At 36.7% G+C, this 24,237-nt stretch overlaps 3 protein-coding genes across 7 annotated transcripts in view; 1 reads left to right on the forward strand and 2 right to left on the reverse strand.

Moving 5' to 3' along the window:
• LOC127957788 (T-box transcription factor TBX6L-like) overlaps nt 1-5,247 on the reverse strand; it is a 7,043-nt gene extending 1,796 nt beyond the window's left edge. The window contains 9 exon segments of the mRNA XM_052556462.1: nt 1,415-1,564; nt 1,566-1,613; nt 1,792-1,875; nt 2,244-2,314; nt 2,683-2,832; nt 2,955-3,119; nt 4,056-4,158; nt 4,429-4,594; nt 4,854-5,247. Coding sequence (XP_052412422.1) covers nt 1,415-1,564; nt 1,566-1,613; nt 1,792-1,875; nt 2,244-2,314; nt 2,683-2,832; nt 2,955-3,119; nt 4,056-4,158; nt 4,429-4,594; nt 4,854-4,944 — 1,028 coding nt within the window. The 5' untranslated portion in view covers nt 4,945-5,247.
• Nucleotides 5,248-9,265: 4,018 nt separating this feature from the next.
• Nucleotides 9,266-14,104, reverse strand: eral1 (Era-like 12S mitochondrial rRNA chaperone 1). The gene is made up of 11 exons (XM_052556351.1): nt 13,845-14,104; nt 13,482-13,649; nt 13,188-13,315; nt 12,832-12,909; nt 12,687-12,733; nt 12,391-12,452; nt 12,038-12,150; nt 11,528-11,827; nt 11,255-11,404; nt 9,890-9,970; nt 9,266-9,687 (listed from the first exon to the last, which is right to left on the reverse strand). The coding sequence occupies exons 1-11, from the start codon at nt 13,951-13,953 to the stop codon at nt 9,565-9,567; spliced, it is 1,359 nt and encodes a 452-aa protein (XP_052412311.1). The 5' UTR covers nt 13,954-14,104; the 3' UTR covers nt 9,266-9,564.
• The window catches only part of LOC127957710 (protein FAM222B), a 50,798-nt gene continuing 40,090 nt past the window's right edge, over nt 13,530-24,237 (forward strand). The window contains exons 1-3 of one of the 5 annotated variants that reach the window (XR_008153830.1): nt 13,530-13,679; nt 14,315-14,380; nt 14,465-17,021. The gene's annotated coding sequence lies outside the window, so the exon portion shown is untranslated. Of the gene's footprint in view, nt 13,680-14,314; nt 14,381-14,464; nt 17,022-19,197; nt 19,464-20,882; nt 21,073-22,183; nt 22,557-24,237 lie in introns of those variants that run through there. The other 4 variants (XM_052556349.1, XM_052556350.1, XM_052556348.1 and 1 more) reach the window with 4 other exon arrangements.

Below are 24,237 nucleotides of genomic sequence, written 5' to 3' on the forward strand. Positions count from 1 at the left end.
TTTTTTTTTTTTTTTTTTTTGGAATTTGTTTAAAAATGAATATTTTGTAATAATAATCAGTAGTAATAGTATTTTGGAGGACAATGCCTTATCGGAATGCCTTATTAATTATTAGAAACTAAATATAAGTTTTGTCTAAAAAGTAATAAACCAAGAAGAAATGGAATCTCCAGAGATCCAAATGTCTCACCATTCAGCAAAAATTGCAGCATACAAAGGTTTTAGGCCAAAATAAAAGCTATGTAGCTTAACATTTGAAAGCAAAGAAATTAAAAAAAAAATTATTCACGTTCTGTAAAATGAAATGAAAATTTATTTTTAATTTTACAGTACAATAGTACTATTACTAGTGAGTCACCCCATGCTAAAATTGACAGTAAATCCTGATTTAAATAAAAATAGAGGGCTCTTATCCTAGGAAAAAAGTAATATATTTAAAAAATAAATAAAAGTATAAATTACTTTATATACTTACTTTAAATATAGTAAAAAAAATAATAAAGTTTCAGTCTAACATATTTACTTCGTTCATGACTTACATATATATAAAAATATATAATTAAACTTTATTCCGCATATCAATTGTGCTCAATGCACATTTCTTAATATTTAGTATAAAATGTGTTTTAATATCACTATTAATGTGGATTGCATGATGTTTGTATAATACTGATCTTTAAAATCAAGATTTAAATCATCATTTAAAGTTTACCTGAAGTACATTCAGCACATTCTTTTTACACTTTAGCACATTCAAATATACTTCAGTATTTCTTTAGTTGGACTTCAACATTACTTCTGCACAAAATTAGTTGTTCCAGTTTAGCAGACTTAAAGTATACCAGTTTATTATACCAAAAGTGCATAAATATGTAAATGTACACTTAATAAATAAATGAAATAAATGTATTCCAATTAGTGCGGTCAAACGATTAATCGGGATTAAATCGCATCCAAAATAAAAGTTTTTGTTTACATAATATGTGTATGTACTGTGTACATTTATAATGTATCTATAAATACAAACACATGCATATATATATTTAGGAAAAAATGTGTTATGTTTATATATTAAATATATTTATATATAATATAAAATATAAGAATATGACTTTATAAATGTATAAACGTAAGTATATTTTTAAATATATACTGTATGTGTCTTTATTATTAATTAATCACAATTAATCATTTAACAACACTAATTCCAAATAAATTTGAGCATATTTCTTTTTCACTAGGCTATCTTTGTCACCTTTTTTCACCCCCGATAAGTTAGCATCTCTTGAATACTTCAGAATAGAGCAAGAATTAGTATTTCCCAGCAGAACTGTGGCATAATATCATGGGTTGATTATAATGTGATATTCACTGCATCACACAAACTGGCAGGCAGTATCAGAGCCAGACTCACCTGTTCAGGGGTCTGTTATTGAGGCTGAGAATGCTGTGGGTCTGATGGGGTGGAGGTGCTCCAGCAGTGCTGGGGTTTATGAAGGCTGATATGAAAGGGTTGGGGGTGACAGAAGAAGAACTCAGTGTTCTGCTGCTGTCAACAGAGCTGCACGGTCACATCCACATCCTCATCCTTCTGTGGCTGTTTGACTGTTTGTGGACAGAAGACAAAATACACAATTTATAATAAAAGCTAATTAAGTGGTAAATAAAATATAAAGGTGACCCCACGTGATTGAGGTTAAAAGTCCCCTTCTGCTGCCCTCTGCTGGGCACCAGAAACAAGAAGCGACACTGATACAGTACATACTGTGTATAATATGACGCTACATGAAAATCATACCATGGTTGTTTGATGTCAAATCCTGTTTGGCCTTTCCAGTGGAATCCTGGATCTCTTGGCTCTCTTTTTCTCTAAACCTAATGAGAAAAAAATAATAAAGGTTATATTAGCTGAAAATATCTTTTCTTTCAGCCAGGAGAGAAAATATTATGTAAATTCTACTGAATACAGTTTGATTTAGCATTGTGAATGTATGAAAATCTTGCTCCTTTACCCATACTACATGGTTGAAAATAAGTATATTTATTCACAAAATAATAAAAATAAAATAAAAAATAAAGTCATTCCTGGTGTCATGTGCAGTAAATGAGATATTTGTAAGTGAAATCTTCTGAACTAAAGAAAGGAAATTATGAAAACAGCTCTCCATCACTTTTTGAGGTGACCTAACAATTGTCTCTATTGAACGGACCTAATTAATTATTTCTAATGAGGCGTCTCTCACCTTTTCCTGTTCAGCCCATTGTCACGAAAGCCTTTAGCAAAGGGGTTGTTGTCAATCTTGAGTTTTGTGATCTGTGTTGAGGAAGAGAACCAAAGAGTCCCATCAGCAAAAACCACAGACATGCCAGGCAAAGAGCATGAATCATGCAGAGTAGTTTAATAACACAACAAATCAAGAGAGAAAATCAGGCATATTGAGGTCTTCAAACATCAACATTTACTTAAATGTTTTCTTGATATTTTGTGAGGCTATAGAAGTTTGCATATTTTGCACATTATACTTGGTACTACTAGATTGTATTATTACAGACATTTTTATGTTCATGAATTTGACTCACTAGATGGCAGTGCATCTCTACTGAAAGTCCTATATTTCCACACAGTTCTTCATCTCGTGAAATGTCTGTCCCATAGACAGTAAAAGAAATGTCTGTCCTCACCTCTTGGTTCTGGTAGGCTGTGACAGCTATAAAAGCAGCTTCAGGGAAGGTGAAGCGCAGGTAACCGCCAGAGTTGTGAGGGTTACAGGCATCTGGAGATTGGACAATGTGTAGACGGGGCTGATATTTGTGCATGGAGTGGAGAACCACCTAATGAACATAGAGAGAAATAGAAGTATCAATGGTAAATAAATAAATAGTGATCCCCAAAACAGAAAACATCTCTTAGAAATCTTTCAACCAATACACTTTTCTCATTTTTTAAATCTTACCAGGCCATTAGAGTTGAGGGTGTTGTTGGTCAGTTTGAGCTTGTGAAAGGAGATTGGATACTGCATCCATTTCTCTCCAGGTGCAGGAGAGTCTGGATGGATGAAGAACCGATTGGGCAGGTGTGGATCAGTCGAACCATTCACTTCCCAGTGCTCCTTATTCCACTGAAACAATATAAGAGCATAGTCACGAAAACTACAACAATTAATCACTACTCATTTAAGCAGATTTATCTATGAGGTTTGCAGCATTATAGCATCCCTATACCCACCTGGAGCTGAAAGTATGACGTGTTAAAGTATCAGCTGAAATATTGATATAAAAGGGATAGTTCACCCAAAAATGAAAATTCTATTCAACCCTCTATAAGTTTATTTATATTTGACATTTTAAAAACTTTTATTTCTATTTTAAAGATATTTTGAAAAAGTCATACTATGGACGACTCTTTGGTATCCATATTCTAAAAAAAAAAATGTTGTGCTCAACAGAGAAAAGAAACATAAAGGTTTGGAATAATTTTTGTTGAAAGGATTTTTGTGTGAACTATCCCTTTAGTGTGTCATAATGTAATGTATAAGTAGAAGAAAACTAATTGAATAGTAAACTGGGAATTTTTTTTATATATATTTTCTACGTTTTTGAAAGACGTTTCTTATGAAGTCTTACCAAGGATGCATTATTTCCATTATTTGACCAGAAAAAGAAATATAGTAAAAACAGCAATATTGTAAAATATTATTACAATTTAAAATTAATATTTATAAATATATTTACTCCAATCTTTAGTGTTACATGACATGACATTATTGTCATCAATGTTGTCATCAAAACGTTAAAAACAATTTTCCCAAAAAACGTCATGCAGTTTCAGGTTTCGTTGATGAAAGTTCTTTTGTAACATTAAAAATATATATATATTTGCTGTCATTATTGAGCAACTGAATAAAAGTGTACTTTTTTATTTTTATTTTTTTTATTTATTTTACTGCCCTCAAACTTTTGAATGCTAGTGTACATGTGTGTTTGTGAGAGAAGTTGGAGGGGGTTGAAGTGAGAAAGTGTGTATGTGCCATGAGGGAGGGGTGGAGGGAAGGTACCTTGTACTTGTGGTTATCAAAAGGCACCATGTCCATTATCAGCACATACTTGACTTTTGGATTTAGTCCTGTCACTGTTAGTTTGCAGCTGGGAAACATCCGCCTGAGATAAATGTGCACCGGAAACACATCATAACAATGAGTCATCACATATTAGACAATGCCTTCCATAATGTGCATTCTGATTTGTAAACTAATCATTTGTAAAAGATTATGAACTATTCAGCTAAATGAATACTACACTGCATGCACTTAATGTTTTATTGCACTATAAAAAAGGGTAAATTCCAACACAATTCAATTATATGTTTGTTATATCATCACTTATTATAAACAAGACTTTTAGTCATTTTTAACCACTTTAGGTGCGTACCTTCCAGATTTAGTAATCAGCATCTCAGTGCCAATACTGCTGAATTTGTCCCAAAGCTCTCGATCTTGCAGGGATACATGCACTGGCAGTGAGGTCAGTTCAGCTTCAGGACTGTTCATCCTGTTATTGAGGCCATGTTGAGTGCGGACAAGGGGTTCCTTACAGTCTGAAAATCGATAACAGAATAATTTCAGATTTTCATTCACCACACTATTTCATATGTACAACACTGGCTTCTTAAGAATGACAATAGTTTATGATTAGAGAACCCTCCCTTTAGTCAGTTTGACGGTTCTCCCTCTTTTGACAACTCACAGTAATCAATAAATTAAAATAAACCAAAAAAATAAATAATAATAAACCTGAAATTAAATTTAAAACAAGCAACAAAAAAAAAAACATGAGAGACGTAAAACCAGTCCTACCTTGTGCATAATATCCATAGTTATTAGCTAAATAATTCATTTGGTAAGGTAAGTCCAGCACAGGCCGTTCCTCTGGAAGATACATGACCATGAGACTGGAGCAACAAACTAAAGTGACTTGTCCAGAGGTTTGTAGCAAGCCAATGACTCGCTAGGACTATGCTTTAGGATGCTACCTTTCCGTGACTTCAAAGAGGACAGAGGTGTGTATGTGCACTTCTGTCAAAACATCAGTCTCGTCTTTGATCTGCCTCTTTGTCTCTCCCGGGTTCCCAGTTTGTGCTCCAGCTTGCCCACAAAGGTGTGTAGAAACAACAATCTCTGGATCTGGGGGAAAGGGGGGTGCATCTGACTTTAGAAGCCAAGGGTTCCCTAACACTTCCTCTAAACCCAAACACACACACACATAGGCGTTAATCACCCCAGCAGTTTGTCCCCTCATTACTGCAGGAAGCAATGCCACCATTTATTGGCTCTTGGCCAAACTGTCAAAGTTCTGCTGATCATTTCTAATCCTAAATATAAAAACTGTGCATTAAAACTGGTTTCATGTAATTTGCTAAGGGCTTTCTCTATCAAAACTGCCTCTGAGTTAGGCCAAGACAGAATAATCCTGGACAGCAGTAATTGTACAGTAGTTCCATACTAAATTTGAATATGTTTAAGAGGTTAACCACTTCTGATCATCTTAGCAAGCAATAAAGGCAGAAAAGAAGAGGTCCAATGATGTATGAGACAAAAGTAAAATGAAGTAGCTTTCTGTTGACCAATGCAGCAAATCCATGTGATCAACTTGAATCCCTGCATAGGGAAATCATGTGAATAACTATTAAAATGATTGGATCACATTTATCACTGTTCACAGAAATTGATCCAGTAATTTTAAAGGTATGATTAAATGGAGACGCACATTTAACCTAAAACTTTTTTTATATTTATCTGACAACCTTTCAGTCTAAACTATTTAAAGTAAGGCAGTAATGCTCAACATGATTGTAGTCATTTTGAGTGTTTTCATTTAAGGTAATTTACAGCAAACTACTTAAAAAGTAAGTCACAACTAAGCAACTTGTTAAGTGCTTTGCTGAAGGAAAAGACGCTGATATAGCAGGATTGTTCTCCAAGAATTGACTCTGCTCACTTTTATGTATACACAGAGGCAGTCATGGCCTAATGGATAGAGCGTCGGACTTATGACCTGAAGGTTTGAGTCTCAGGTCCAGCAGGAATCGTGGGTGGGGGGAGTGAAAAAACAGTGTTCTCTCCACCTTCAATACCACGACTGTGATGAGACCCTTGAGCAAGGCACCAAACCCCCAACTGCATCCTTGGTGCCGCTGCCCATTGTTCTGGGTGTGTGTTCAGTGTGTGTGTGTGTGTGTGTGTGTGCACTTGGATGGGTTAAGTGCAAATTCTGAGTATGGGACACCATACTTGGCCGCACATCACTTTATACTTTACTTCATTTTATGCCAGCACTCAACAACCATTAAGTTTAGATGATCACAAATCAGTTAGATCAGGTGACTACTTGTGTTTCATAAGTGCTCGAAAGGGCAGTTTCCAGTTCTCTTCATGTCTGGCCACAGCGATGTTTTTTCTGCAAAATCATCCCAAATTAACAGAAATGTCCATTTATTTGGCTGGCAGATAAAGTGTCAGGGGCTCGCTACATGCTGGTGCAACTCAGATAGGCCACAATCTTGTTTTTATCTGCTACCATGAACACCCCCCCAACCCCACCCTAACCGGGAGTATGTCTCCAGAGTAACCACGGGGGGCTACTCCCATGTTAGCCAATAGACCTTTAACATCCAGATGCGGAGGACAACTACAGATGTAGAATCAAGTTAAATTGTCACAACTCACACATAGGCATGAGAACACACACCCAGAGCTGAATTCATCGGTAGTCAATCAACAACTGGCCACAATAATCCATGAATTTGGCATCGGTTCATGAAATTGCATCATAAGGTCATGAAATCCATTTCAGTGATTTAAATCTTGCATAGAAATTTAATAAAACATTGTCCATTAGTAATAAATATTTGCAAATCCCTCATACAGTCTCAAGATGCACTTTCCTCCTGTGGTATTATTAACAACTTATGCAGGTTTTAGTACAGGTATATGTAATTTGGAATATTATTGTAATATGCACTTTTGGGTATAGATAAAAGATGAAGAAACTAATATGATATGCATATAACATATATTTAACTTTGTTGGTAAAATTTCAAGCTTATTCCAAGAGTGGGAGAGTTTGGGTGTGTGCGAGTGAGAGTGAGACCTGATGCTAAATGACTGTTCAGGGTCTGATATAGGGAACGCTTCTGATTGGTCAGCAGACTGAAGGGCAAAGACATGATAAGGATGGAACAGCCTTTGTGTCATCATATGCAAATGAGCAGCAAGCATTAAAACTCACGAGCAAGGGAGCAACGTTTACGATCGCTTAACAGCATGGAGACGACAGACTTGTGAAAACAAATGTGAGAAGACTAGTGAGGGTGACAGATGAAGCCAATTAAACTGTTTTTCAGCACTTCCTGCAGGACACAGATCTAAAGGTGAGTGTGTCGGCCAGTGACTATGAACTACAGGATGGCAGCTGCTCTTCCTTTAAGAAGAAAAGTCCCATATGAGGGATCTTCCACAGGTGTGATCATCTGAAGAGTTGGGAAGAGATTCTACAGGAAAATCTTTTGGAAACACAAATGAATCGAACAATTTAGACCAAGCTGAACTGATGATGCAATAGATCTGGAAAGCTCTATTGTCCTCTAGACAGGATATCATCGTATACTGTAAGTTCATTATTGAGACACTACAGTATAGATGATGTACTATCCAGGGGGTCAACACACCTCCAACTGTTTCCTGTGGACCCCCAAACATTGTGACAGAGAGTGGCGGTGAAACCGTTACCATTACTGAGTTTAGTAATGGTAAGGGTTCTGCTGCCTTTTCTCAAAAATCATCTGGATACGATGGAACTTCAGAGCAAAGGACGGCGCAGTCAAAGTCAGACGAGGGAACGGATGGACAAAAACACCAGAAAGACCAATGCTAAACAGATGTGAAATTCGGAATATTTTTTTATTCTATACAACTTTATAGATTATAATGTGTTACATGAGACCGCCATTGTGTGTAATTTAAATAAATATCACTGAATTTAAATGAAAAAAAAACAAAAAAATTTTGTTTCATTATTTTTACAGTCTACTTTTAACTGTAATTTTACAGAGAAAGGCAGCATATGCAGTTGGCAAAATGCTTACTTGTGTTTTTAGGAGCCAAAGACATGATGAATAAGAAGCTTTGCTTTAACTTTAATGAACTTAGATACAGCCAATGGAATAAAAGTAATAGCCAGTATCAGGATCTAGAGAAAGAACCAGGGACATAGCATTGCTTTAGGCCAGCTAGAGGTAAGCATATAATTCCTCATACAGTCCTACTGCAAAAAGGGTAATAAGTGCATCTTGTCACCATTTTGAAACTTGCTTTAGCAGCAGGTATCTAACCCTTTAGGGTCTAAACAGGGGAACTTTAAATGGCTTTTTTTCCACATGCTTTAAAGGAGGTGGAAGAAAAAAAGACAGTTTACATTATTTACATTTATTTTAAGAAAAAAAAAAGTTTTACAAAATGAATTACAGAGAGAGAGAAAAAGTGAGAGAGAGAGATAGAGAGAGATACACAACTGTTCAGAGGTTGGGGTCAGTGTAATATTAATTAAAAAATTATCAGATTAATGCATCCTTGGTGAGCATAAATGAAATTATACTGAACCCAAACTTTTGAATGGTTTTGTATTATAATAAAACAAACAATTGAGATTTACACAATTAAATCTGCAGCCAATAAGTGAGTCGATTGTTTCAGCTCCTTATGTGCAGTCTGTAGATAAAGAGATCATCACTTTTTCACCATAGACATTCCTGCACCATGAGAACGGACTATTTTATTTTTACTCAAAACATTTACCACTGACTAAAACTGATACAATAATTTACTCAACCGATGAAAAATAATTCTTGATCATATTTATTATCTGCAATATTACAGACATAGCTACAAATAACTAAAAACAGTTAAGAATTCAAAAGCTGCAGTTAGTATGGTGTACAGCTACAGTTGAGGAGGCCCGGCTCCACCCTGGCAACCAGCCACCACCCCAACTGTGCACCCCCTCTGAGTCTTGTGGCCCTCCTGACATGTTAGAGCTGGAGCTGGGCTTACGGTTGAGTGATTTCAGGTCAGTGTAATGACATTCAGTTAAACAGCAAGACTGCACCACAGATAACAGCCTGACCACACTGAAGGTAAACCCTTCCTTCCAGTAAAAGAGTAACAGTTAACCTTACCCTCAGAGCAAACAAGTATACCTATGAATGCAGAACTACGTGATTTTTGGCTTTTATTATTATATAGACATTTTTATAAATCAAAAGCAGCAATATATGTAAGCAGCACAGGCATATTTGATACAGTTGATCATTGAAATGATACTGAAAACCCATGTAATGTGCCTGATATACTTGCATTTCATTTTACAGGAATGAGGGTGGTCTCTTGAGATCAGCCTAACAGCACAACCCAAAATACAGCCAATTTTGAGTTCATGTCCATTTCTTCACTCTTCCTCAACTCTTTTCAGGTTTCCGTCTGCCTCTGGCCTTCATCATTCAAACAGTCTACCTCACTTCTTCAACTTTGCAGAGATTTTTAAACGTACTTCACGCAAGAAAATCTTCATTAGGTCACTTTCAGCTTCCTGGGTTATTCTGGTTATCAAATGACCTCCAGAGCCAATAACCATTTTCTGCAAGAAAGAAAGAACAAAGGTTTCAATGTATAGTGAAGTATAATAATGTTACGGTTTCTTCAGGTAGTGAGAAGGCATTCTTGTGTCTTAAAAACAATTCCACAAACTGTCTACCATTAAACTAAAGTCGTCTGATAGTTAAAACAGTGGCACAGAAGACTAGCCTCTCTAAAAAAATGTAGCAAACAAACCAACCCACCATATGTGTGTCTTTCTTTACATATAGTTTGATGGATATTTCGAGTACCCCATCTTCAGACTCCTTCCAGATTTCAATTTGCTGCAGAAAGACCAAAACAATAACATTACAGAAAACATAAAAAACACAAAAAGGTCACAATACATATTTGAAATAAAAGAATCATTCAAAAAGAACCATGTATGTATGATTGGGTTTTGTGAAGAAACTTCCCGATTTAGAGCTAACAGAATGAAATAAACTCATTCTTTCAATGATAAGAAAAAAAAAACACAGACCATAGCAAGCTGGGAAACAGCAGATAAACCGGAAATTAGTCAATATGACTATTTATTTGACCAAAAATACATTCAAAACAGTGAAAAAAAAATTATTTTAATGTTATTACAATAAACATATATTATTTAAATATTAAATAACTGTTTTATATTTGTAAATACGCACCGATGGCAAAGCTAAGTTTTCAGTAGCCATTACTTGGTCTTCAATGTAACACAATACTTAAGAAATTGTTTTAATATGCTGATTTGGTGGTCAAGAAATGATTCATCATAATAAAAAAAAAAATGTAATCACAAAGCAGAAATCAGTTGTGCTGTTTAATATTTATGTGTACTGTAAACCATATATTCAGGATTCTAAGTTGAATAAATGGTTCAAATGCTACATCTGTAACAATGTAAAGGTCTTTACTCTCCCTTTTGAACATTTGAATGCATCCTTGTTATAATAATAATTTAGGCCCCGTCCACACGGAGACGGAGCTTACCCCAATCCGCTCTTTTTTTTTTCTCGTCTCAAGAAATTTCCGCGTCCACACGAAACCGCAAAATGATGTAGTATACATGCCAGACCAGTATGTGGCGCTGTAATTCTGCCACAGAGATACACTAAAAACTGAGAAGAAGACTTGAACTATGCTCGTAAACATTGCACGTGGTACACAAACGAACATGGAACAATACATTTATTAATCAGTGTTAATGTTAGTTAATAAAAAGACAATCGTTCAGTGTTCGTTCATGTTTTTGTTGCCGTTACGTGACGTAGAGGTGTCTGACTAGGGGGGAGACGTGGGCTGAAGACGTCATCGTTTCAGAAAATATACAGATTAGCAGCCCAGACGAAAACACAAAGACGGCGTTTTCAAATTTATCCACTCTGGGACCCAGTTTCAAAAAATAGCGGTTTCACCTTACGAAAACGCCGGATCCATGTGGACGAAACGCCTATCCGCTAAAAAATTTGTGCTTATTCACAGAAACGCGTCTCCGTGTGGACGGGGCCTTAATTTTCTTTAAAAAAAAAAAATTCCATTGACCCCAAATGGTAGAATATTTCAACACCTTTTTTATCATGACCCACCTGTGTCATACAGTATGGCACCTCCTTCGGGAGATGCTGTAGAAGTTTCTCTCTGATAGTGTTGATGCACATCTCCTCAGGACCCTGGTCAGTCAGTACTTCACTGTGGTACTGCCACTGGCCAGGCTTTGCACCATCAAACAGGTACTTCTGTTGGACGTATTCAAACACAGACAAATTAAAGGATGAGCAGCACAGTGCTGGAGATTCCAACATAAGGTTTGTTTTAATGCAAATGTCTCTTTCTTAACATTTTCCAAAGCAGTCTCTAACCTTCAACGTCTCCACGTCTTCTCTGTCAATGGAACTTAACATGAATACATCCTTAAAAAGGTGCCACCCCCTGCGGCTCTTCAGGGCCTTCAGCCTGTCTTTGTCCTGACCCTCCTGAGACAGCGCGTCCTTCACGCTCTCAGACTCTGGTTGTTCAGCATGTCTGCTGTGGCGTTTGGCTGCTAATTTCTCACGTGGTTTCTCTGCGCCACGGATCCTGATCTTCTTTCCATTAACCACCCCTTCTGTCAGCTGTGCCGTGATGTCTAGCAAAAGTGTTTTGTTCTTCAGTAGATCTACCTGTGTGTTGAGAGTGGATTTTTTGCTAAGTGTAGCAGCTAATTAATCATTCACTGAGTTTAATAGCGATATTCATTTTGATGTTAACAGTTGCAGCATAACAGCCCAACACCCCTCTCTTTGCAAGATGAGAGATGGGATATGCAGAGAAAAAGAGATGGTAATTTGCTCAGACTAGGACAGACCAATACAAAATGACAAAGTTAATACCTTATTGAGGACAAGGATGGCAGGGACATCTGGATTCAGGGCCAGACACTTCAGCACTTCATAGTCCAGCTTATCGCGCGTCCATTTATCAGACACATCGACTAGCACCACCACTGCACATTTATAGCAGAAATGGAAGATTCAGCACAAAATACAAAGGATCTCAGCCTCTTTGATTCCAAGGCTCTCATTTGCCCAAGACTATATTCAGGCTCTACTAAGTTGATATATACCTCACAGTAAGCCAATGGCGATTCTGTTGAATGCTGGCTGTGTCTTCGTTTTTGAACAGATTAAGAAATAAATAAGAGAAGAACAACTAATACAAGTTTTTTGTACAAGTTTTTTTTTACCTAAATCAGCTTCCTTTATTGACTCAAAAGGGTCCACCAGCAGTGAATCCTCCAGTTGATGTCTGTTAAACAAATATGACAACATCAAGTTTAGTTTATAAGTATAAGAATTTTTACCACAATCATGGCATTAGTTAAACCAATGTTGTTGTTGTTTCGGGCAGGTTGAGATGTTTAGACAATCAGAGCAAGGTTGCAGAGCAGAGCATCTACACTTTTCTGGGATATCAACCAACAAATGGTTTACTTAAAGTTGCCACCCAATGTTGTCAGAAACTGCTGTATTACATAGTCACCTTCTAGCCTTTATTGGTGTGGTGAGACCAGGGGTATCCAACAGTATCTGACAGAAAAATTAAATAGGTGAGAAAATGCCATCCAACCATGGAACATTCCCTAAACAGACTAGACTGTTATACAAGGGGTAGAAGAGGTACTTACGATTTGTGTGTCATCCTCTGTCAGGACACCAACAGCACGTGATCTTGTTGTGTGCACTTTCTCAGAAACAGCAAACAACTATACAGAAATTGTGAATTAACATTTAAGGTTACAGGCACAATTTCTTATAGGGATCGTTCACACCAAAATTGAAATTCTGTCATAACTCGCTCCTAATTATGCATCACTATGCAAATCTAATTTTTACATGTGTACATTCAAACATACTGGAACCGCACTGTCACTTTATACACAGCCTGTTATTTACAGGCTCAGTAAACAGCGGAAATAACATTTCTGGGTGAGAAATAAAGATTTCACCTTAAATTTGAATCCATAAATTAATATAATATCACCTTTCGACCAAGCAGTTGATTGGTCAATGTTGATTTCCCTGCATTGGGAGCACCCACTATCGTCACTTTAAGAGATTTAGCATTTGCAGGTTGATCAGGATCCTTCAGCAATAAGGAAAATTGATGAGCTGAGAGAAGAACACATACATAAACACACAAACAAGATCAGTTGAACGAACAGGCTACAATATCATACATATCCAAGGAGATGATATCAAATAACTGTTTTCAATATGTTATCTGTAACAAAAGCAGTCATGAAGGCTCGAGGGAGGCTGGTGATTATATTAGTACCGCTGTCTGAGGGAACAGAGACAGGCTGATGATGACAGAGACCCTCATCGGACACCACCGCTCTCCCCTTCTGCAGTCTGTCCAAAAAAGAACTCGAAGACACCAAACTGGCCGGAGTGCAGTGAAACAGACATTGTCTTACTGTCTGTGGACCAAAAACTGAGCGACCTGTGAAGAAGTAGAGGACAAAAACGACAGGTAAAATAAGAGATATGGTTACCATGACGTTGTTGTTTTTCACCGAGTTTGGTTTTATTTCTGGTGGGGAATTAAGACAAATACAGGCAGTTTATCATCTAGCATAACGTCACGACATGTAATAAGGATAAACAGACTGTGTATAGTCTATCATCTATAAATCACCTGATCGACGCAGATCCAGTGGCGCGTGCTCTGGGGCTGTTGTCAGTCTGCAGATCGTTGAAAATCGCACAGATCTGCGTAGAAACGTCTCGCAAAGCCGCAAGGCCATTGTCGGAACAAGTTTTCTATACACAAATTGATGATTTCAAAATGTTACACTTAGATTAACCCTAGTGCAAGGTGATTCTCGTCTCCATGTTTGTTTACACGTGTCCAGGGCGCAGACATGTTGCTCAAGTCGAGGGAACTGTTGAGAGGAATCTATATATTACACACCACTGCCATCTGCTGCTCAGGCGTCGGACTCCGAAGGCGCCATAAATAAACATACAATTTGTAATTATTAATATTTAAATATATATACAGCCTCAGCGTCTGATAATAAAAACCAAGAACCATTGTTATCATTTAAGCTAGTACAAGAGGAAACACCGTAGTATATAATGCACTTTGGATATTTACTTTGACAGGAGTTTGGGAGTCTCTGGAGTTCACTGGTCTAACATGTAACAGACAGGCCTTCTGAATCAAAATCGGTAGGTTTGTGGTAAAAGAAGCCTTTGAGGACCAAAGAATATGATCCCTAATCAGAGGCGCTGATGTTGTTTTTATCTGTTCAGGTAAAATCAGAGGGAACAGATGTGTTTTTCCATCTTCCATCAAAAGTCCACTAGGAACAGCTCAGAGTGGAAAAACGCTTCCACTGGGGAAAAGAAAGGATATCAGGTGGCCCACAATCTGTCAGCATATATCAGCCTAGTGAAAACTCACAAAACATAACACATTCAGGCAAATAAAATGAGGATTTTGATTGAGTCAGAGATTTGTTTCATTAGAAAAAGCCATGAATTGTTAAGTTCAGGAATAGACACAAATATATCAGATACAATCACATGTGCCAACAAAACATGCTTATTGCATGCATTCACTTAAACACACATGGGTTTGGTCTACCCTTATTTTACCCTGCAGACCAAGAGAAATGGCATATTCTTCCCCCATCGCCCTCATTTGAGAATATGGGCCATTTATAACTACATATAATCAGAATTTATAAAGATAATAGCTAATCTGATGTTGAAACATAGCCTATTTTGTATTTTAAGGCATTAATTAGGTATTCAGTTATTAAAAATGAATGTCATGGAGACACATTTCTTCTAAACTTCTAAAGATCTTTGTTTCTGATTGTGTATTATTATTGCTGTGATATAAATAGGATAAAAAAAGTACAAAGGTGTCCATCTCGGATGATTTTAAATTCCTGGCTTTCTCCAAAAATAACTTGACGATTAAAACTATTTCTGATAATTCCTGTGCACATCTATGTTTATGTTTAGGTTCTAGTTTACTAAGCTCAGTGTTAGAAATCATAATAAGAAAACCCATATCAGCATAAAATAAAATGATTGTCCCAGGGTTGTTTGTGCTGTATATGCCATTATTGTTTAGCAGCTGTGGATGCTGAATAACTGCTGTCATGTCAAATATTTCAGTTGGTATCTCCTCATCTTTTGGAGTGAAGACAGACACACACACACAGATAGAAATGTCCTGCAGTTACAGCACAGCACTGCAACCTTTCTTCAGGCAAGGAGGAATCACAAAGCCGCGGAGATGTTGAGTATAACCGGCGTGTGACAGGAGCTGGCCGAGCCGTGCTGGTTTGTTGCTCAGGCAGAGATGCAGCCCTGACTTGCTCAGCCATTACACATGATTGCAGCACAACACAACACAACAAAGCCACACAGCTGAGGCATCCTCAGTCACATCCTCATCAAAACGCTTTTAGGACACTCTTATATAAATCACCCAGAGGTCATACTTTCCAGCCCTGATTGTAGCAGGAGAAAGAAAGTAAGAAGAGGAGGAAAAGCCATACTCTATAAGGAATTCACAATCAATACAACTTGTCTGTGAAGGGGATCAATAATGCATCTCCTTTGAAACCACCAATCACGTCAGAGTTAGGAATAAAAAGCGTAATTAGGACCACTGTTCCTTAAACATCCTGCCTTGATGTATTTCAGGGCCATAGAAAGACACCATTCTGCGTCATTAACGTTGTATTATTGTGTGATGAAGCACACGGCTGAGCACTTCCCCTCAGCTGCCTGAGGCTCTGTGGGTGCAAAATTACGTTTTGTACTGCTCCAGGATCAGCCATCATAACCTTAACAATTCCAGGAAAAAAATAAAAAATCTGAAACCACACATTAAAAGCTTCAAGCTCAAGACTTCTATTTATTATTCCCATGCACATAATGGCTTCATCTTTTGAGAAAGCCTTGTGACCCTGATATGATTTCCGAGCATGTTTAATGGCCTGGTCTGAACCAGTGTTTTCTTCATTTTCATTGGCAAAGATGAGAATCATTAGTCTTGATCACCTCATAGTTCTTTCTCCCTGCTATGAATCTCACAATGCCTGGATAATGATAATCATGATGACGACGGCTGCTGACAGGATGTGCATCAGGTAAAGATGCGTGGCACACCAGCAGTTTAAATACATACTGGTTATTATTCATTCTATAAAATTCCATTTCATAACTACAGCAGCCCTAAAATGTGATGGTGTCGCTGCTTAAAGGACCTCACTAGATTAAATTTAGTTGGTCGAGAGAAAGTGCTAAAAACCACATTAAGTACTAATATCTGTGATATTAGATGCTCTGTTTATAATTGTATTCAGAATGTGTTATGTATATTTAAGTTGTGTGTTTGATTGGCTTAGCTGCTTTTATTTTTTATTTATGTGCACAACTTTACAAAAATTATTATTTTCGTTTATAGTAAAGCGGTAATACATATAGTAGTATGAGCAGATTTCAGAAGTATACAATAAAAATTATGGAAGCATCAACATTAATCTGTCATTTGGAAAAGTGTGAGTGTCGAGGGGTTTTTAATACCTATGAACAAATCAAATATGTTTTCCTTCATATTTCCTTCAACCATTGTTAAAAATATCAACCAATGAGAATTCAAACTTTTCAGAGCATAAAATATAGAAGAACATTTTAAAAGATTTAATAGGCCTGTAAATGAGCCAATATTTTTTGTCCAATTTTACATTTACAATACATTTTAACACTGTTTTACCTTTTTTTTAAATGCTATATGTGAATTTAGACTTCCTAAGGTTATAATGTTCAATAAAGAAATAATGATTTGTGATTTAATGTTTTTAAAGATTCATTTTAAGTAAGTGTTAAATAATGGCAGAGGTAACTGCATCAGTATATTGGCTGGTATATACTGATGACCATTTTATACAATATATATATATATATATATATATATATATATATATATATATATATATATATATATATATATATGGAGTGTAATAAAATTGTCTGTTAACTACATATTGGCTAAAAGAAAAACTTGGAAATACAAGTAATATATTACAGTTAAGGAGACTGGTGTAAACATTAAAGGAAGTAAAGTGAAAAGCAATGAGTCTGTTCAGCTTCAAAAAGAATTACAAGATAGTCGTATAGTAAGTGTTTTAGTTTGAGGGATGACTTCCTGACAAGGTATAGCTATTATTCCTCCAAAGCTAAGCTGTTTTAGGTGTCAGTGTACAGGACGTGTAGCAGGAGTGTGCATATGGAAAATGAGATGTGAAAAATATGATGGTTAGAGCATTATAAATGTCAAGTGACTGATGGGCTTCCCTGTTGTAAATTGAGCTACTTTCCACAGTGCAGCGTGTATGGAGGATGTCAAGTACAATTGAAAGCATAGGACATACAAAAATATACAGCGAGCAGAAAGTTTGATGTGTGGAGGCATTGCGGGCATGTAGGAACAGAAATGACAGGAGAAATATTTTGACAGGACTTGTGTGGGATGGAGTCAGAGGCTCTAACGCCATCCATCTTCTACAATACAGAACATTTCTTGGCCTTCTATTATAAATATGATAAATATAGCTGCAATGCTTCTGAGTTGATCCACTGAGATCAAAACTATCTTAGAAGCAGATATTCAATTTATTCATGATATGCACACACTCTAAATCTCACAAAGTCGTGCGGTATTTTCTAACTCTATTAGCATAAAGGAAATTACTGTATGGAGATACAGATCCCTCAGATCCTTCACTGGCATATAACATGGCTTAGTGGACTCACTGGACTGAAGAGTGTTCTATAGAAAGAAAATGTGTATTTATGGAGCTTAAATATAGAAAGAAAATAACCATCTCTGTCTTGTTTGCTTTTGAGAAATGATGGTTCATGGACAAAGAAGGATTAAATATATTTAATTTTCTATAATATCTTTTAAATTATTTATTTAAAGCATATATTCGATATTTTCACCAACAAAAAAAATGGTTTTAAGTCAGCTATTAGTCTTTTGCTGTAGTGTGTTAGTAGGAAATATTAGTTTGCATTACCAAACTAATATTAAACAAGGAGTTTAGCAATGGCCAGCTCTCCACACAGAGATCTGATCTGATCATCATCAGTCTGTCTGAGACTACATGAAGAAACAGAACAAACTGAGACAGACTTAATCCAGAAGAGCTGTGGCAAAGTCTCCAAGATGCTTCAAGACCTACCTGCAATGATACCTGAAAAACTATACACAAGTAAACCTGGGCCAAAGTTGCTTTAAACGCAAAGGATGCTCACACCAAACGTTGTTTTAATGTAGTTAATAGAAGTTCATTAATGAAGGAAATCTATTTATGACATTGTTTATTATATCTCAGTATGTTCTGTTTCTTCATGTCATTCCAGATCTCTGTGTGGAGCACTGGCTGTATGTACAGTATATATAGAGTAGAGGGTGGGGAAACGCCCCCTACTGTTTTTCTCAAAATAACCACAAGATAAAGTCGAGATACATTTTTATTGTAACTATGGACTATGTTGATGTACCGGAGAGAAAACGGATATCACAGTAAATTATTTAATTTTCAGCAGTAAGAAAAAAAGTGTTTTAAAGCTTGCTGATTTGTAGAACATCACATTAATAATATGAGAACAGTAGGGCCTGTAGATAGGTATTTCATGTAATCTAATAAAAAAATTGAATTATAATTTCAGAATGACAATTTTTTAATTTTTTTTTTTTTTTTTTTTTTTACAGTCTGGGATAAAATGCCTGCAGGGGGCAATAGGCTATTGCTGTAGTTATTCTGCTGTGAACCATCAAATCCTTTGTTTTTCCATATTCTAACTAGTTTGTTGAATTGTTGGTTAGTTGTTTTATCAATGTAGGCTATATGAAACAAGAATCCAGCTAAATGCTGGGATATAGAGGGTTAATTTTTAGCATGGAGTGCATGCAAATTAAGAAAGCTACAATGTCATTAAGAAAGGGAATAACTGCATTTTTCAAGGAGTCAGGAATGTATCAGGGAATGTATTCATGGGTTATCAGGTTGCTAGTGCGTTTCAAATTTAGGCTTGTGTGTCAGAATATGATTCTGATTGTTTTTCTTGTCCTCTGACTTTGGGCATTCGCTGTAACACACATTTGATGTTTATATGCAGATGCTCATTAGACCTGTAGGTGACGACATACACACTTCGCGTGTGTTACCAGAAATCAACAATAGAAGAAGAAGAAGGCTTCCGGTAAAATGGCGATCGAAGGGTGATTATTTTATTAAGTCAAGAATTTATTTAAATCTCATGGTTCTTTTCTCGCCTATAGGAATTGTAAATATCTCTACATCATTTTCCGTTCCGTCCGAAGCCGGCTTTTTTTGTCGCAAGATCGACGTTGTTTTGTCAGATTATGTATCGCGGGCTATTTTTGTCATATCAGCAGAGGATCTCAAAACTGCAGTCCTTGTCTTTTCATTTAAGTAATTGTCTGATGAGGTTTTCAGCCAGTGTCTGTCAAAACCACACAACTATGACTCGAGAAGAAAAAAAAAACAAGAAAAAGAAAACTCGTGTTTACTTCTTGAATGACCGCGCGAGTTAATATATTTATAGACGAATGCGATTTGATTAAGAGACGTAGCTGTATAATCATGATGAGATCAAATACACAATTATATTTGCGCTAATAAATCTGATGAGTGCACCACGCACGCTGTGTGTTTGCTCTATGGTGCAGCTCCCGTGTTGTTTCTTGTTTTGTTTTATCAAATTGGGTAATTTGCTGTTGTTACTTCATTAACCAGATGCCTTCCATCTGTTTCTAAGAATGTTTTATTTTATTCTGTGAATTTTTAAAAAATATAACCTATGCATTGGTTTGCTGTGATGAATACCCTCCGTATTTGTAACGATGTTCTTCCTTTCCATACCAGGTGGAAACAAATTGACTTTGGAAAGACTTTAATGTTAGTACACTCTCTGGGACTGTACCAAAAGGTTAAACCCACTTACTAAGTAAGGGAGAATATGCAATAAACTTGTTTAAGGAAATGTTTTCTTGTGTTAAACATGTTTCTAGCAAATCACGAACTGCTTGTTTGGTTGATTTCTACCAGGAAATCGACCATATCTAGTTTCCCTTAGAGACACAACCATCAAGACAGATCTTCTATATAATAAAACGTGTTCCTCCTTAAACAATACGATTATCGTGATGTTTTTCAAGTTATTTATGATAGTCCTAAAGATGGTCTAACTTAACGGATAAACTAATACAAATTCCAAGACAGCTCTTTTGTCTCTTGGAGAGTAAATTAAATAGACGATAAACCAGAGGAGAATAACCTCACAAATGATATGCACTAAATTGCACCAAGCTATCGTGGTTAGTGAATGATAAAGCATGATTATCTCTGCAGTCACAGCAACATGAAATGTGAAGCAAGGGACAGGCATTACATAAGGCTTTCGTGATAGATTTACGAGTGATTTTGCAAGAATTCAAAAAGACACGATGCTGTTACAAAATGATTTAGATCCGAATTTAAAATGTGGCCTAATCGGTTCCAGGGAAGATGTGTTTGGTCGGTTATGAGAGAAAAACGCCTTCAAAACTGCCTTTTTCAGAAATTATTATATTTGGACTAATGCTAACTGTGGAGGATTTGTTAATGTAATATTTACATTTGTGCGCTAGCCATTGTCTGTGACGCTAGCGCTGGAGCGCATGCGCCGGAAGTTGCTGCCGCAGACAGCAACACTGATTCGGCAACGCAGAGCAACAACACTAGAAAAAAAAAAATCAAAACAGTATCCAACTAATGTTAATCCAGTACGATGTTCTGAACAATGTATAATACCATGATCCACGGAGAGTAAGTATATCATTTGAATGATACTACCGTACTGATTTTGTGGATTGGTTGCTTACATTCATCCATTTCATATTCAAGCTTTAAGAAGCAACAAAGGGGTCAGCTCTCTATTTATTTTAGTGTGGAAGAGCTGGCCACTTATACACTTGGCCTTCTGCTTTAGGCAAAAACAAGAACGACATCTGTGCGTATAAATCAAGAATTAAATACTCCGAAAATCCGCGTATGTACGTTGTTCTAGCACAAGCAATGCATTTGTTTGAGTGTTATTTTTTGGCTACTATATGCTGACTTCCAATGAATGAATGGACTTTTAGCTAAAATTGAACTATGATGTATTATACTACATTAATAGATTACATTTTCCTATATATTACTTGTAGTGTTCTTGGAAATGTTAAGTATTTCTATCGCATAGGCTGCGTTTTAAGGGATAGTGCTACAGGGCTTTTGGGTGGCAGACTGCAGACTTCGCATTTGATCCTCTAGAGAGACAGAGAGAGGGAGAGAAAAGAAAGAAATATGGCTGTGACCTTTGCTGAATATCAAAGGCGTTGTCTCGAAATGTCACCGGGGATTTCTCCGCCGAGAAGCAGTGCGGTATTTGAAGCTGGGGGTTTTGACAGCCGACAGCAGATTGGCTGGTGGGTGGAAAGTTATAAAGTCGCATATCATTAGAGGGTTTATTATGGTTCGCGGTGGACTGACTGCGAACAACATACATGCACGACTTCTGTGAACGACGCTTGGCCATTTGGATAGCAATGTACAGTTGCTCTGTCATAAATCTCAGCTTTAGTCTAGCCAGATGGAGTCGTTATAAATCATTTGAGTGCAAAGAAATCACAGGAAAATCGCATGGTTTCATGTAACAACACTGGCCACCCATGCAGCAAGTAAAGTATTTGTGTCATTAAAATTAAAATGCATATCCAACGTGTTGCACCTGCTTCATTAGAATACTCGTTGTGTTTGCCTTGAATACTGCGTTCTGTAAATGAAAACCCCTGCAACAAGCTTAAAGTGCACCGTCTGCACCGAGATGTTTATGAATTAATTACGCTATGTTTTATACTCGTAGATAAGTGCTGTTTCAGATGAAAGGGGTCGGCAAGGTAACAAAGGGTTGACGTCATGCATCGCATCCGCCCGCATGACTTCCAACTCCGAATCCCGCCCCTGTTTATTTTCAGAGACCGGCGTGATTGGTCGAATGCGCTGCTAGACGCGTCCTAGTCTAGCCGAGAGCCAATGGGAGGAAAGCTTCCGTGTTGATATATTTAAGAGTGGGCGGGGCTAGTTGGCGTAGAAACCGGAGCGATAGACGCCACTGCTCAATCTAGTGTATGTGCCTCCGCGGCTGCCCGTGTTGAATCGGCCACTTTCTGTCGCTGTCCAAGGAATCTTTAACCATGCATTTCGGTCTTGTGGATTGGTGCTAAATGATTGCCTCGAATGTCATCCATAAATAACTCGATCCCAGGGTAAGGTTAAAGCTTATGTGTGTTAGTAGACGTATTTTATTCTTGACCATATGTTGTGATTTCCGAACGTGTTGCGTGTTTTCATGCAGTCAGCAGACTCTTGGCAGCACTGAGCTTTCCCCATCTGTGTAACTGGCAACGTGAATCACTGGCATAAACATTCCTGCATTGCGTGCTCAGTAGATTGTTATTGTAATGCAAAAGTTTAGTTTTAACATATTTTGAGGATGTCCTTTGTAAACATAGCTGGAATGTGAAGAATACATAGAGCATCATCGGTTCTGAAAAATTTTCTGTTGGTTTTTGTTCAAGTGCTTTTCTTTTTATCATGAATGCATTCTAACCATTCTTAAAAGTGCAATTACCTAAGGCTAGAGAGTGTTTATTTGATTTACTTCTCCGGTATCTTGTGCTCACTCAGTTAAACCCGGAGCTTGACATTAGTTACCCACTGACTGAGTGCAGTTTTATATCTTTGCGCCGTCTTCTGTCTGCCCTACATTTTCCAAAGGCTGGATAATTCAATTTCAGACTCCTATTTCCAGAGAAACTCGGTCTCCTATTCTCAGTACAATTATTGAGCGTGGTGAAGGATGATTTTGACATCTGGGTGAAACGTTTATCTTCTTCTATGAGGAGCAATTATGTGATTTCATTTGGCTTTTTGAATGAATCACGGGGGGAGTGCTTTCAAATATGCATGCCTACTCATACATAAATACATTTTCACTCCTGCAATTGTCCTGACTGCAGCCACAATTTTTTTTTTTTTTTTTTTTTGGTCAGAGTAACTATTCCTTATTTTGCTGATCAGTTTTTCATTCATTCGACTGTATGCATATCAAACAGAATATGCATATTATTATTTATTTACATGCATAGCTTGAGGCTTTGGGTTTTGGTAGCCAAACATTTGTTTGACACAAATTACTCTTTATTAGTTGTTTATAGAGCTGTTAAAAGTAATAACACACTCTTGGTTTAGTACAGCACTGCTGTGTTTACCTGTGGCCTTATATGACGTAAACTATGATATCTTTGTGCAAACACCTTAAAAATGAAAGATTTTTAGAATCTAATTTTAGAAGGTTGTATAGAGATACTTGACAGGCACCTTAAGAATGGTGGCAATCAACTAATGTAAACAACAACAACAAAAACAAACAACAAAACAAATAACTAACAGTAAAAAATAACTAGCAAACAAAACAATCCCATGCCAGTAACCAATGACCATATAATTTATTCATGCTGCAATATATGCTGTAATTCACAAACCCTTACAATTTTAGGAATCTTGTTTAATTATTAGTATTATTTTTCAGACAACTGTGTTTGACTAGTTGGGATAACATTAGGGAGAATTCTGTTGGCTTAACAAAGGTTTTTATGCAGTTTCAAGAATGCTAATTCAGAAATCTTAGTATTCATTAATCATAAGTCATGGAAACTTGAAAACATGTAGTTTTGTTTTTTTTACAGTTAATTTTTGCTCAAGTGAAATTTTTGCTTAAATGTCATTATACAGTGTAAGTAACCTCTGCTAATGGAATAACCATATGGCCACAATATCTCCAGATGTTTTGCAACACATGGCAACCTGTTAATGCATTTGATAATTAACGCATTCCTCTATGAGTGTGCATGGAGGGCTTATGGCTGCATTCTCCTCTCTAAGTGG

Source organism: Carassius gibelio, chromosome B5 (assembly GCF_023724105.1).
Source record: "Carassius gibelio isolate Cgi1373 ecotype wild population from Czech Republic chromosome B5, carGib1.2-hapl.c, whole genome shotgun sequence".
In the NCBI taxonomy this organism is placed as follows: Eukaryota; Metazoa; Chordata; class Actinopteri; order Cypriniformes; family Cyprinidae; genus Carassius; species Carassius gibelio.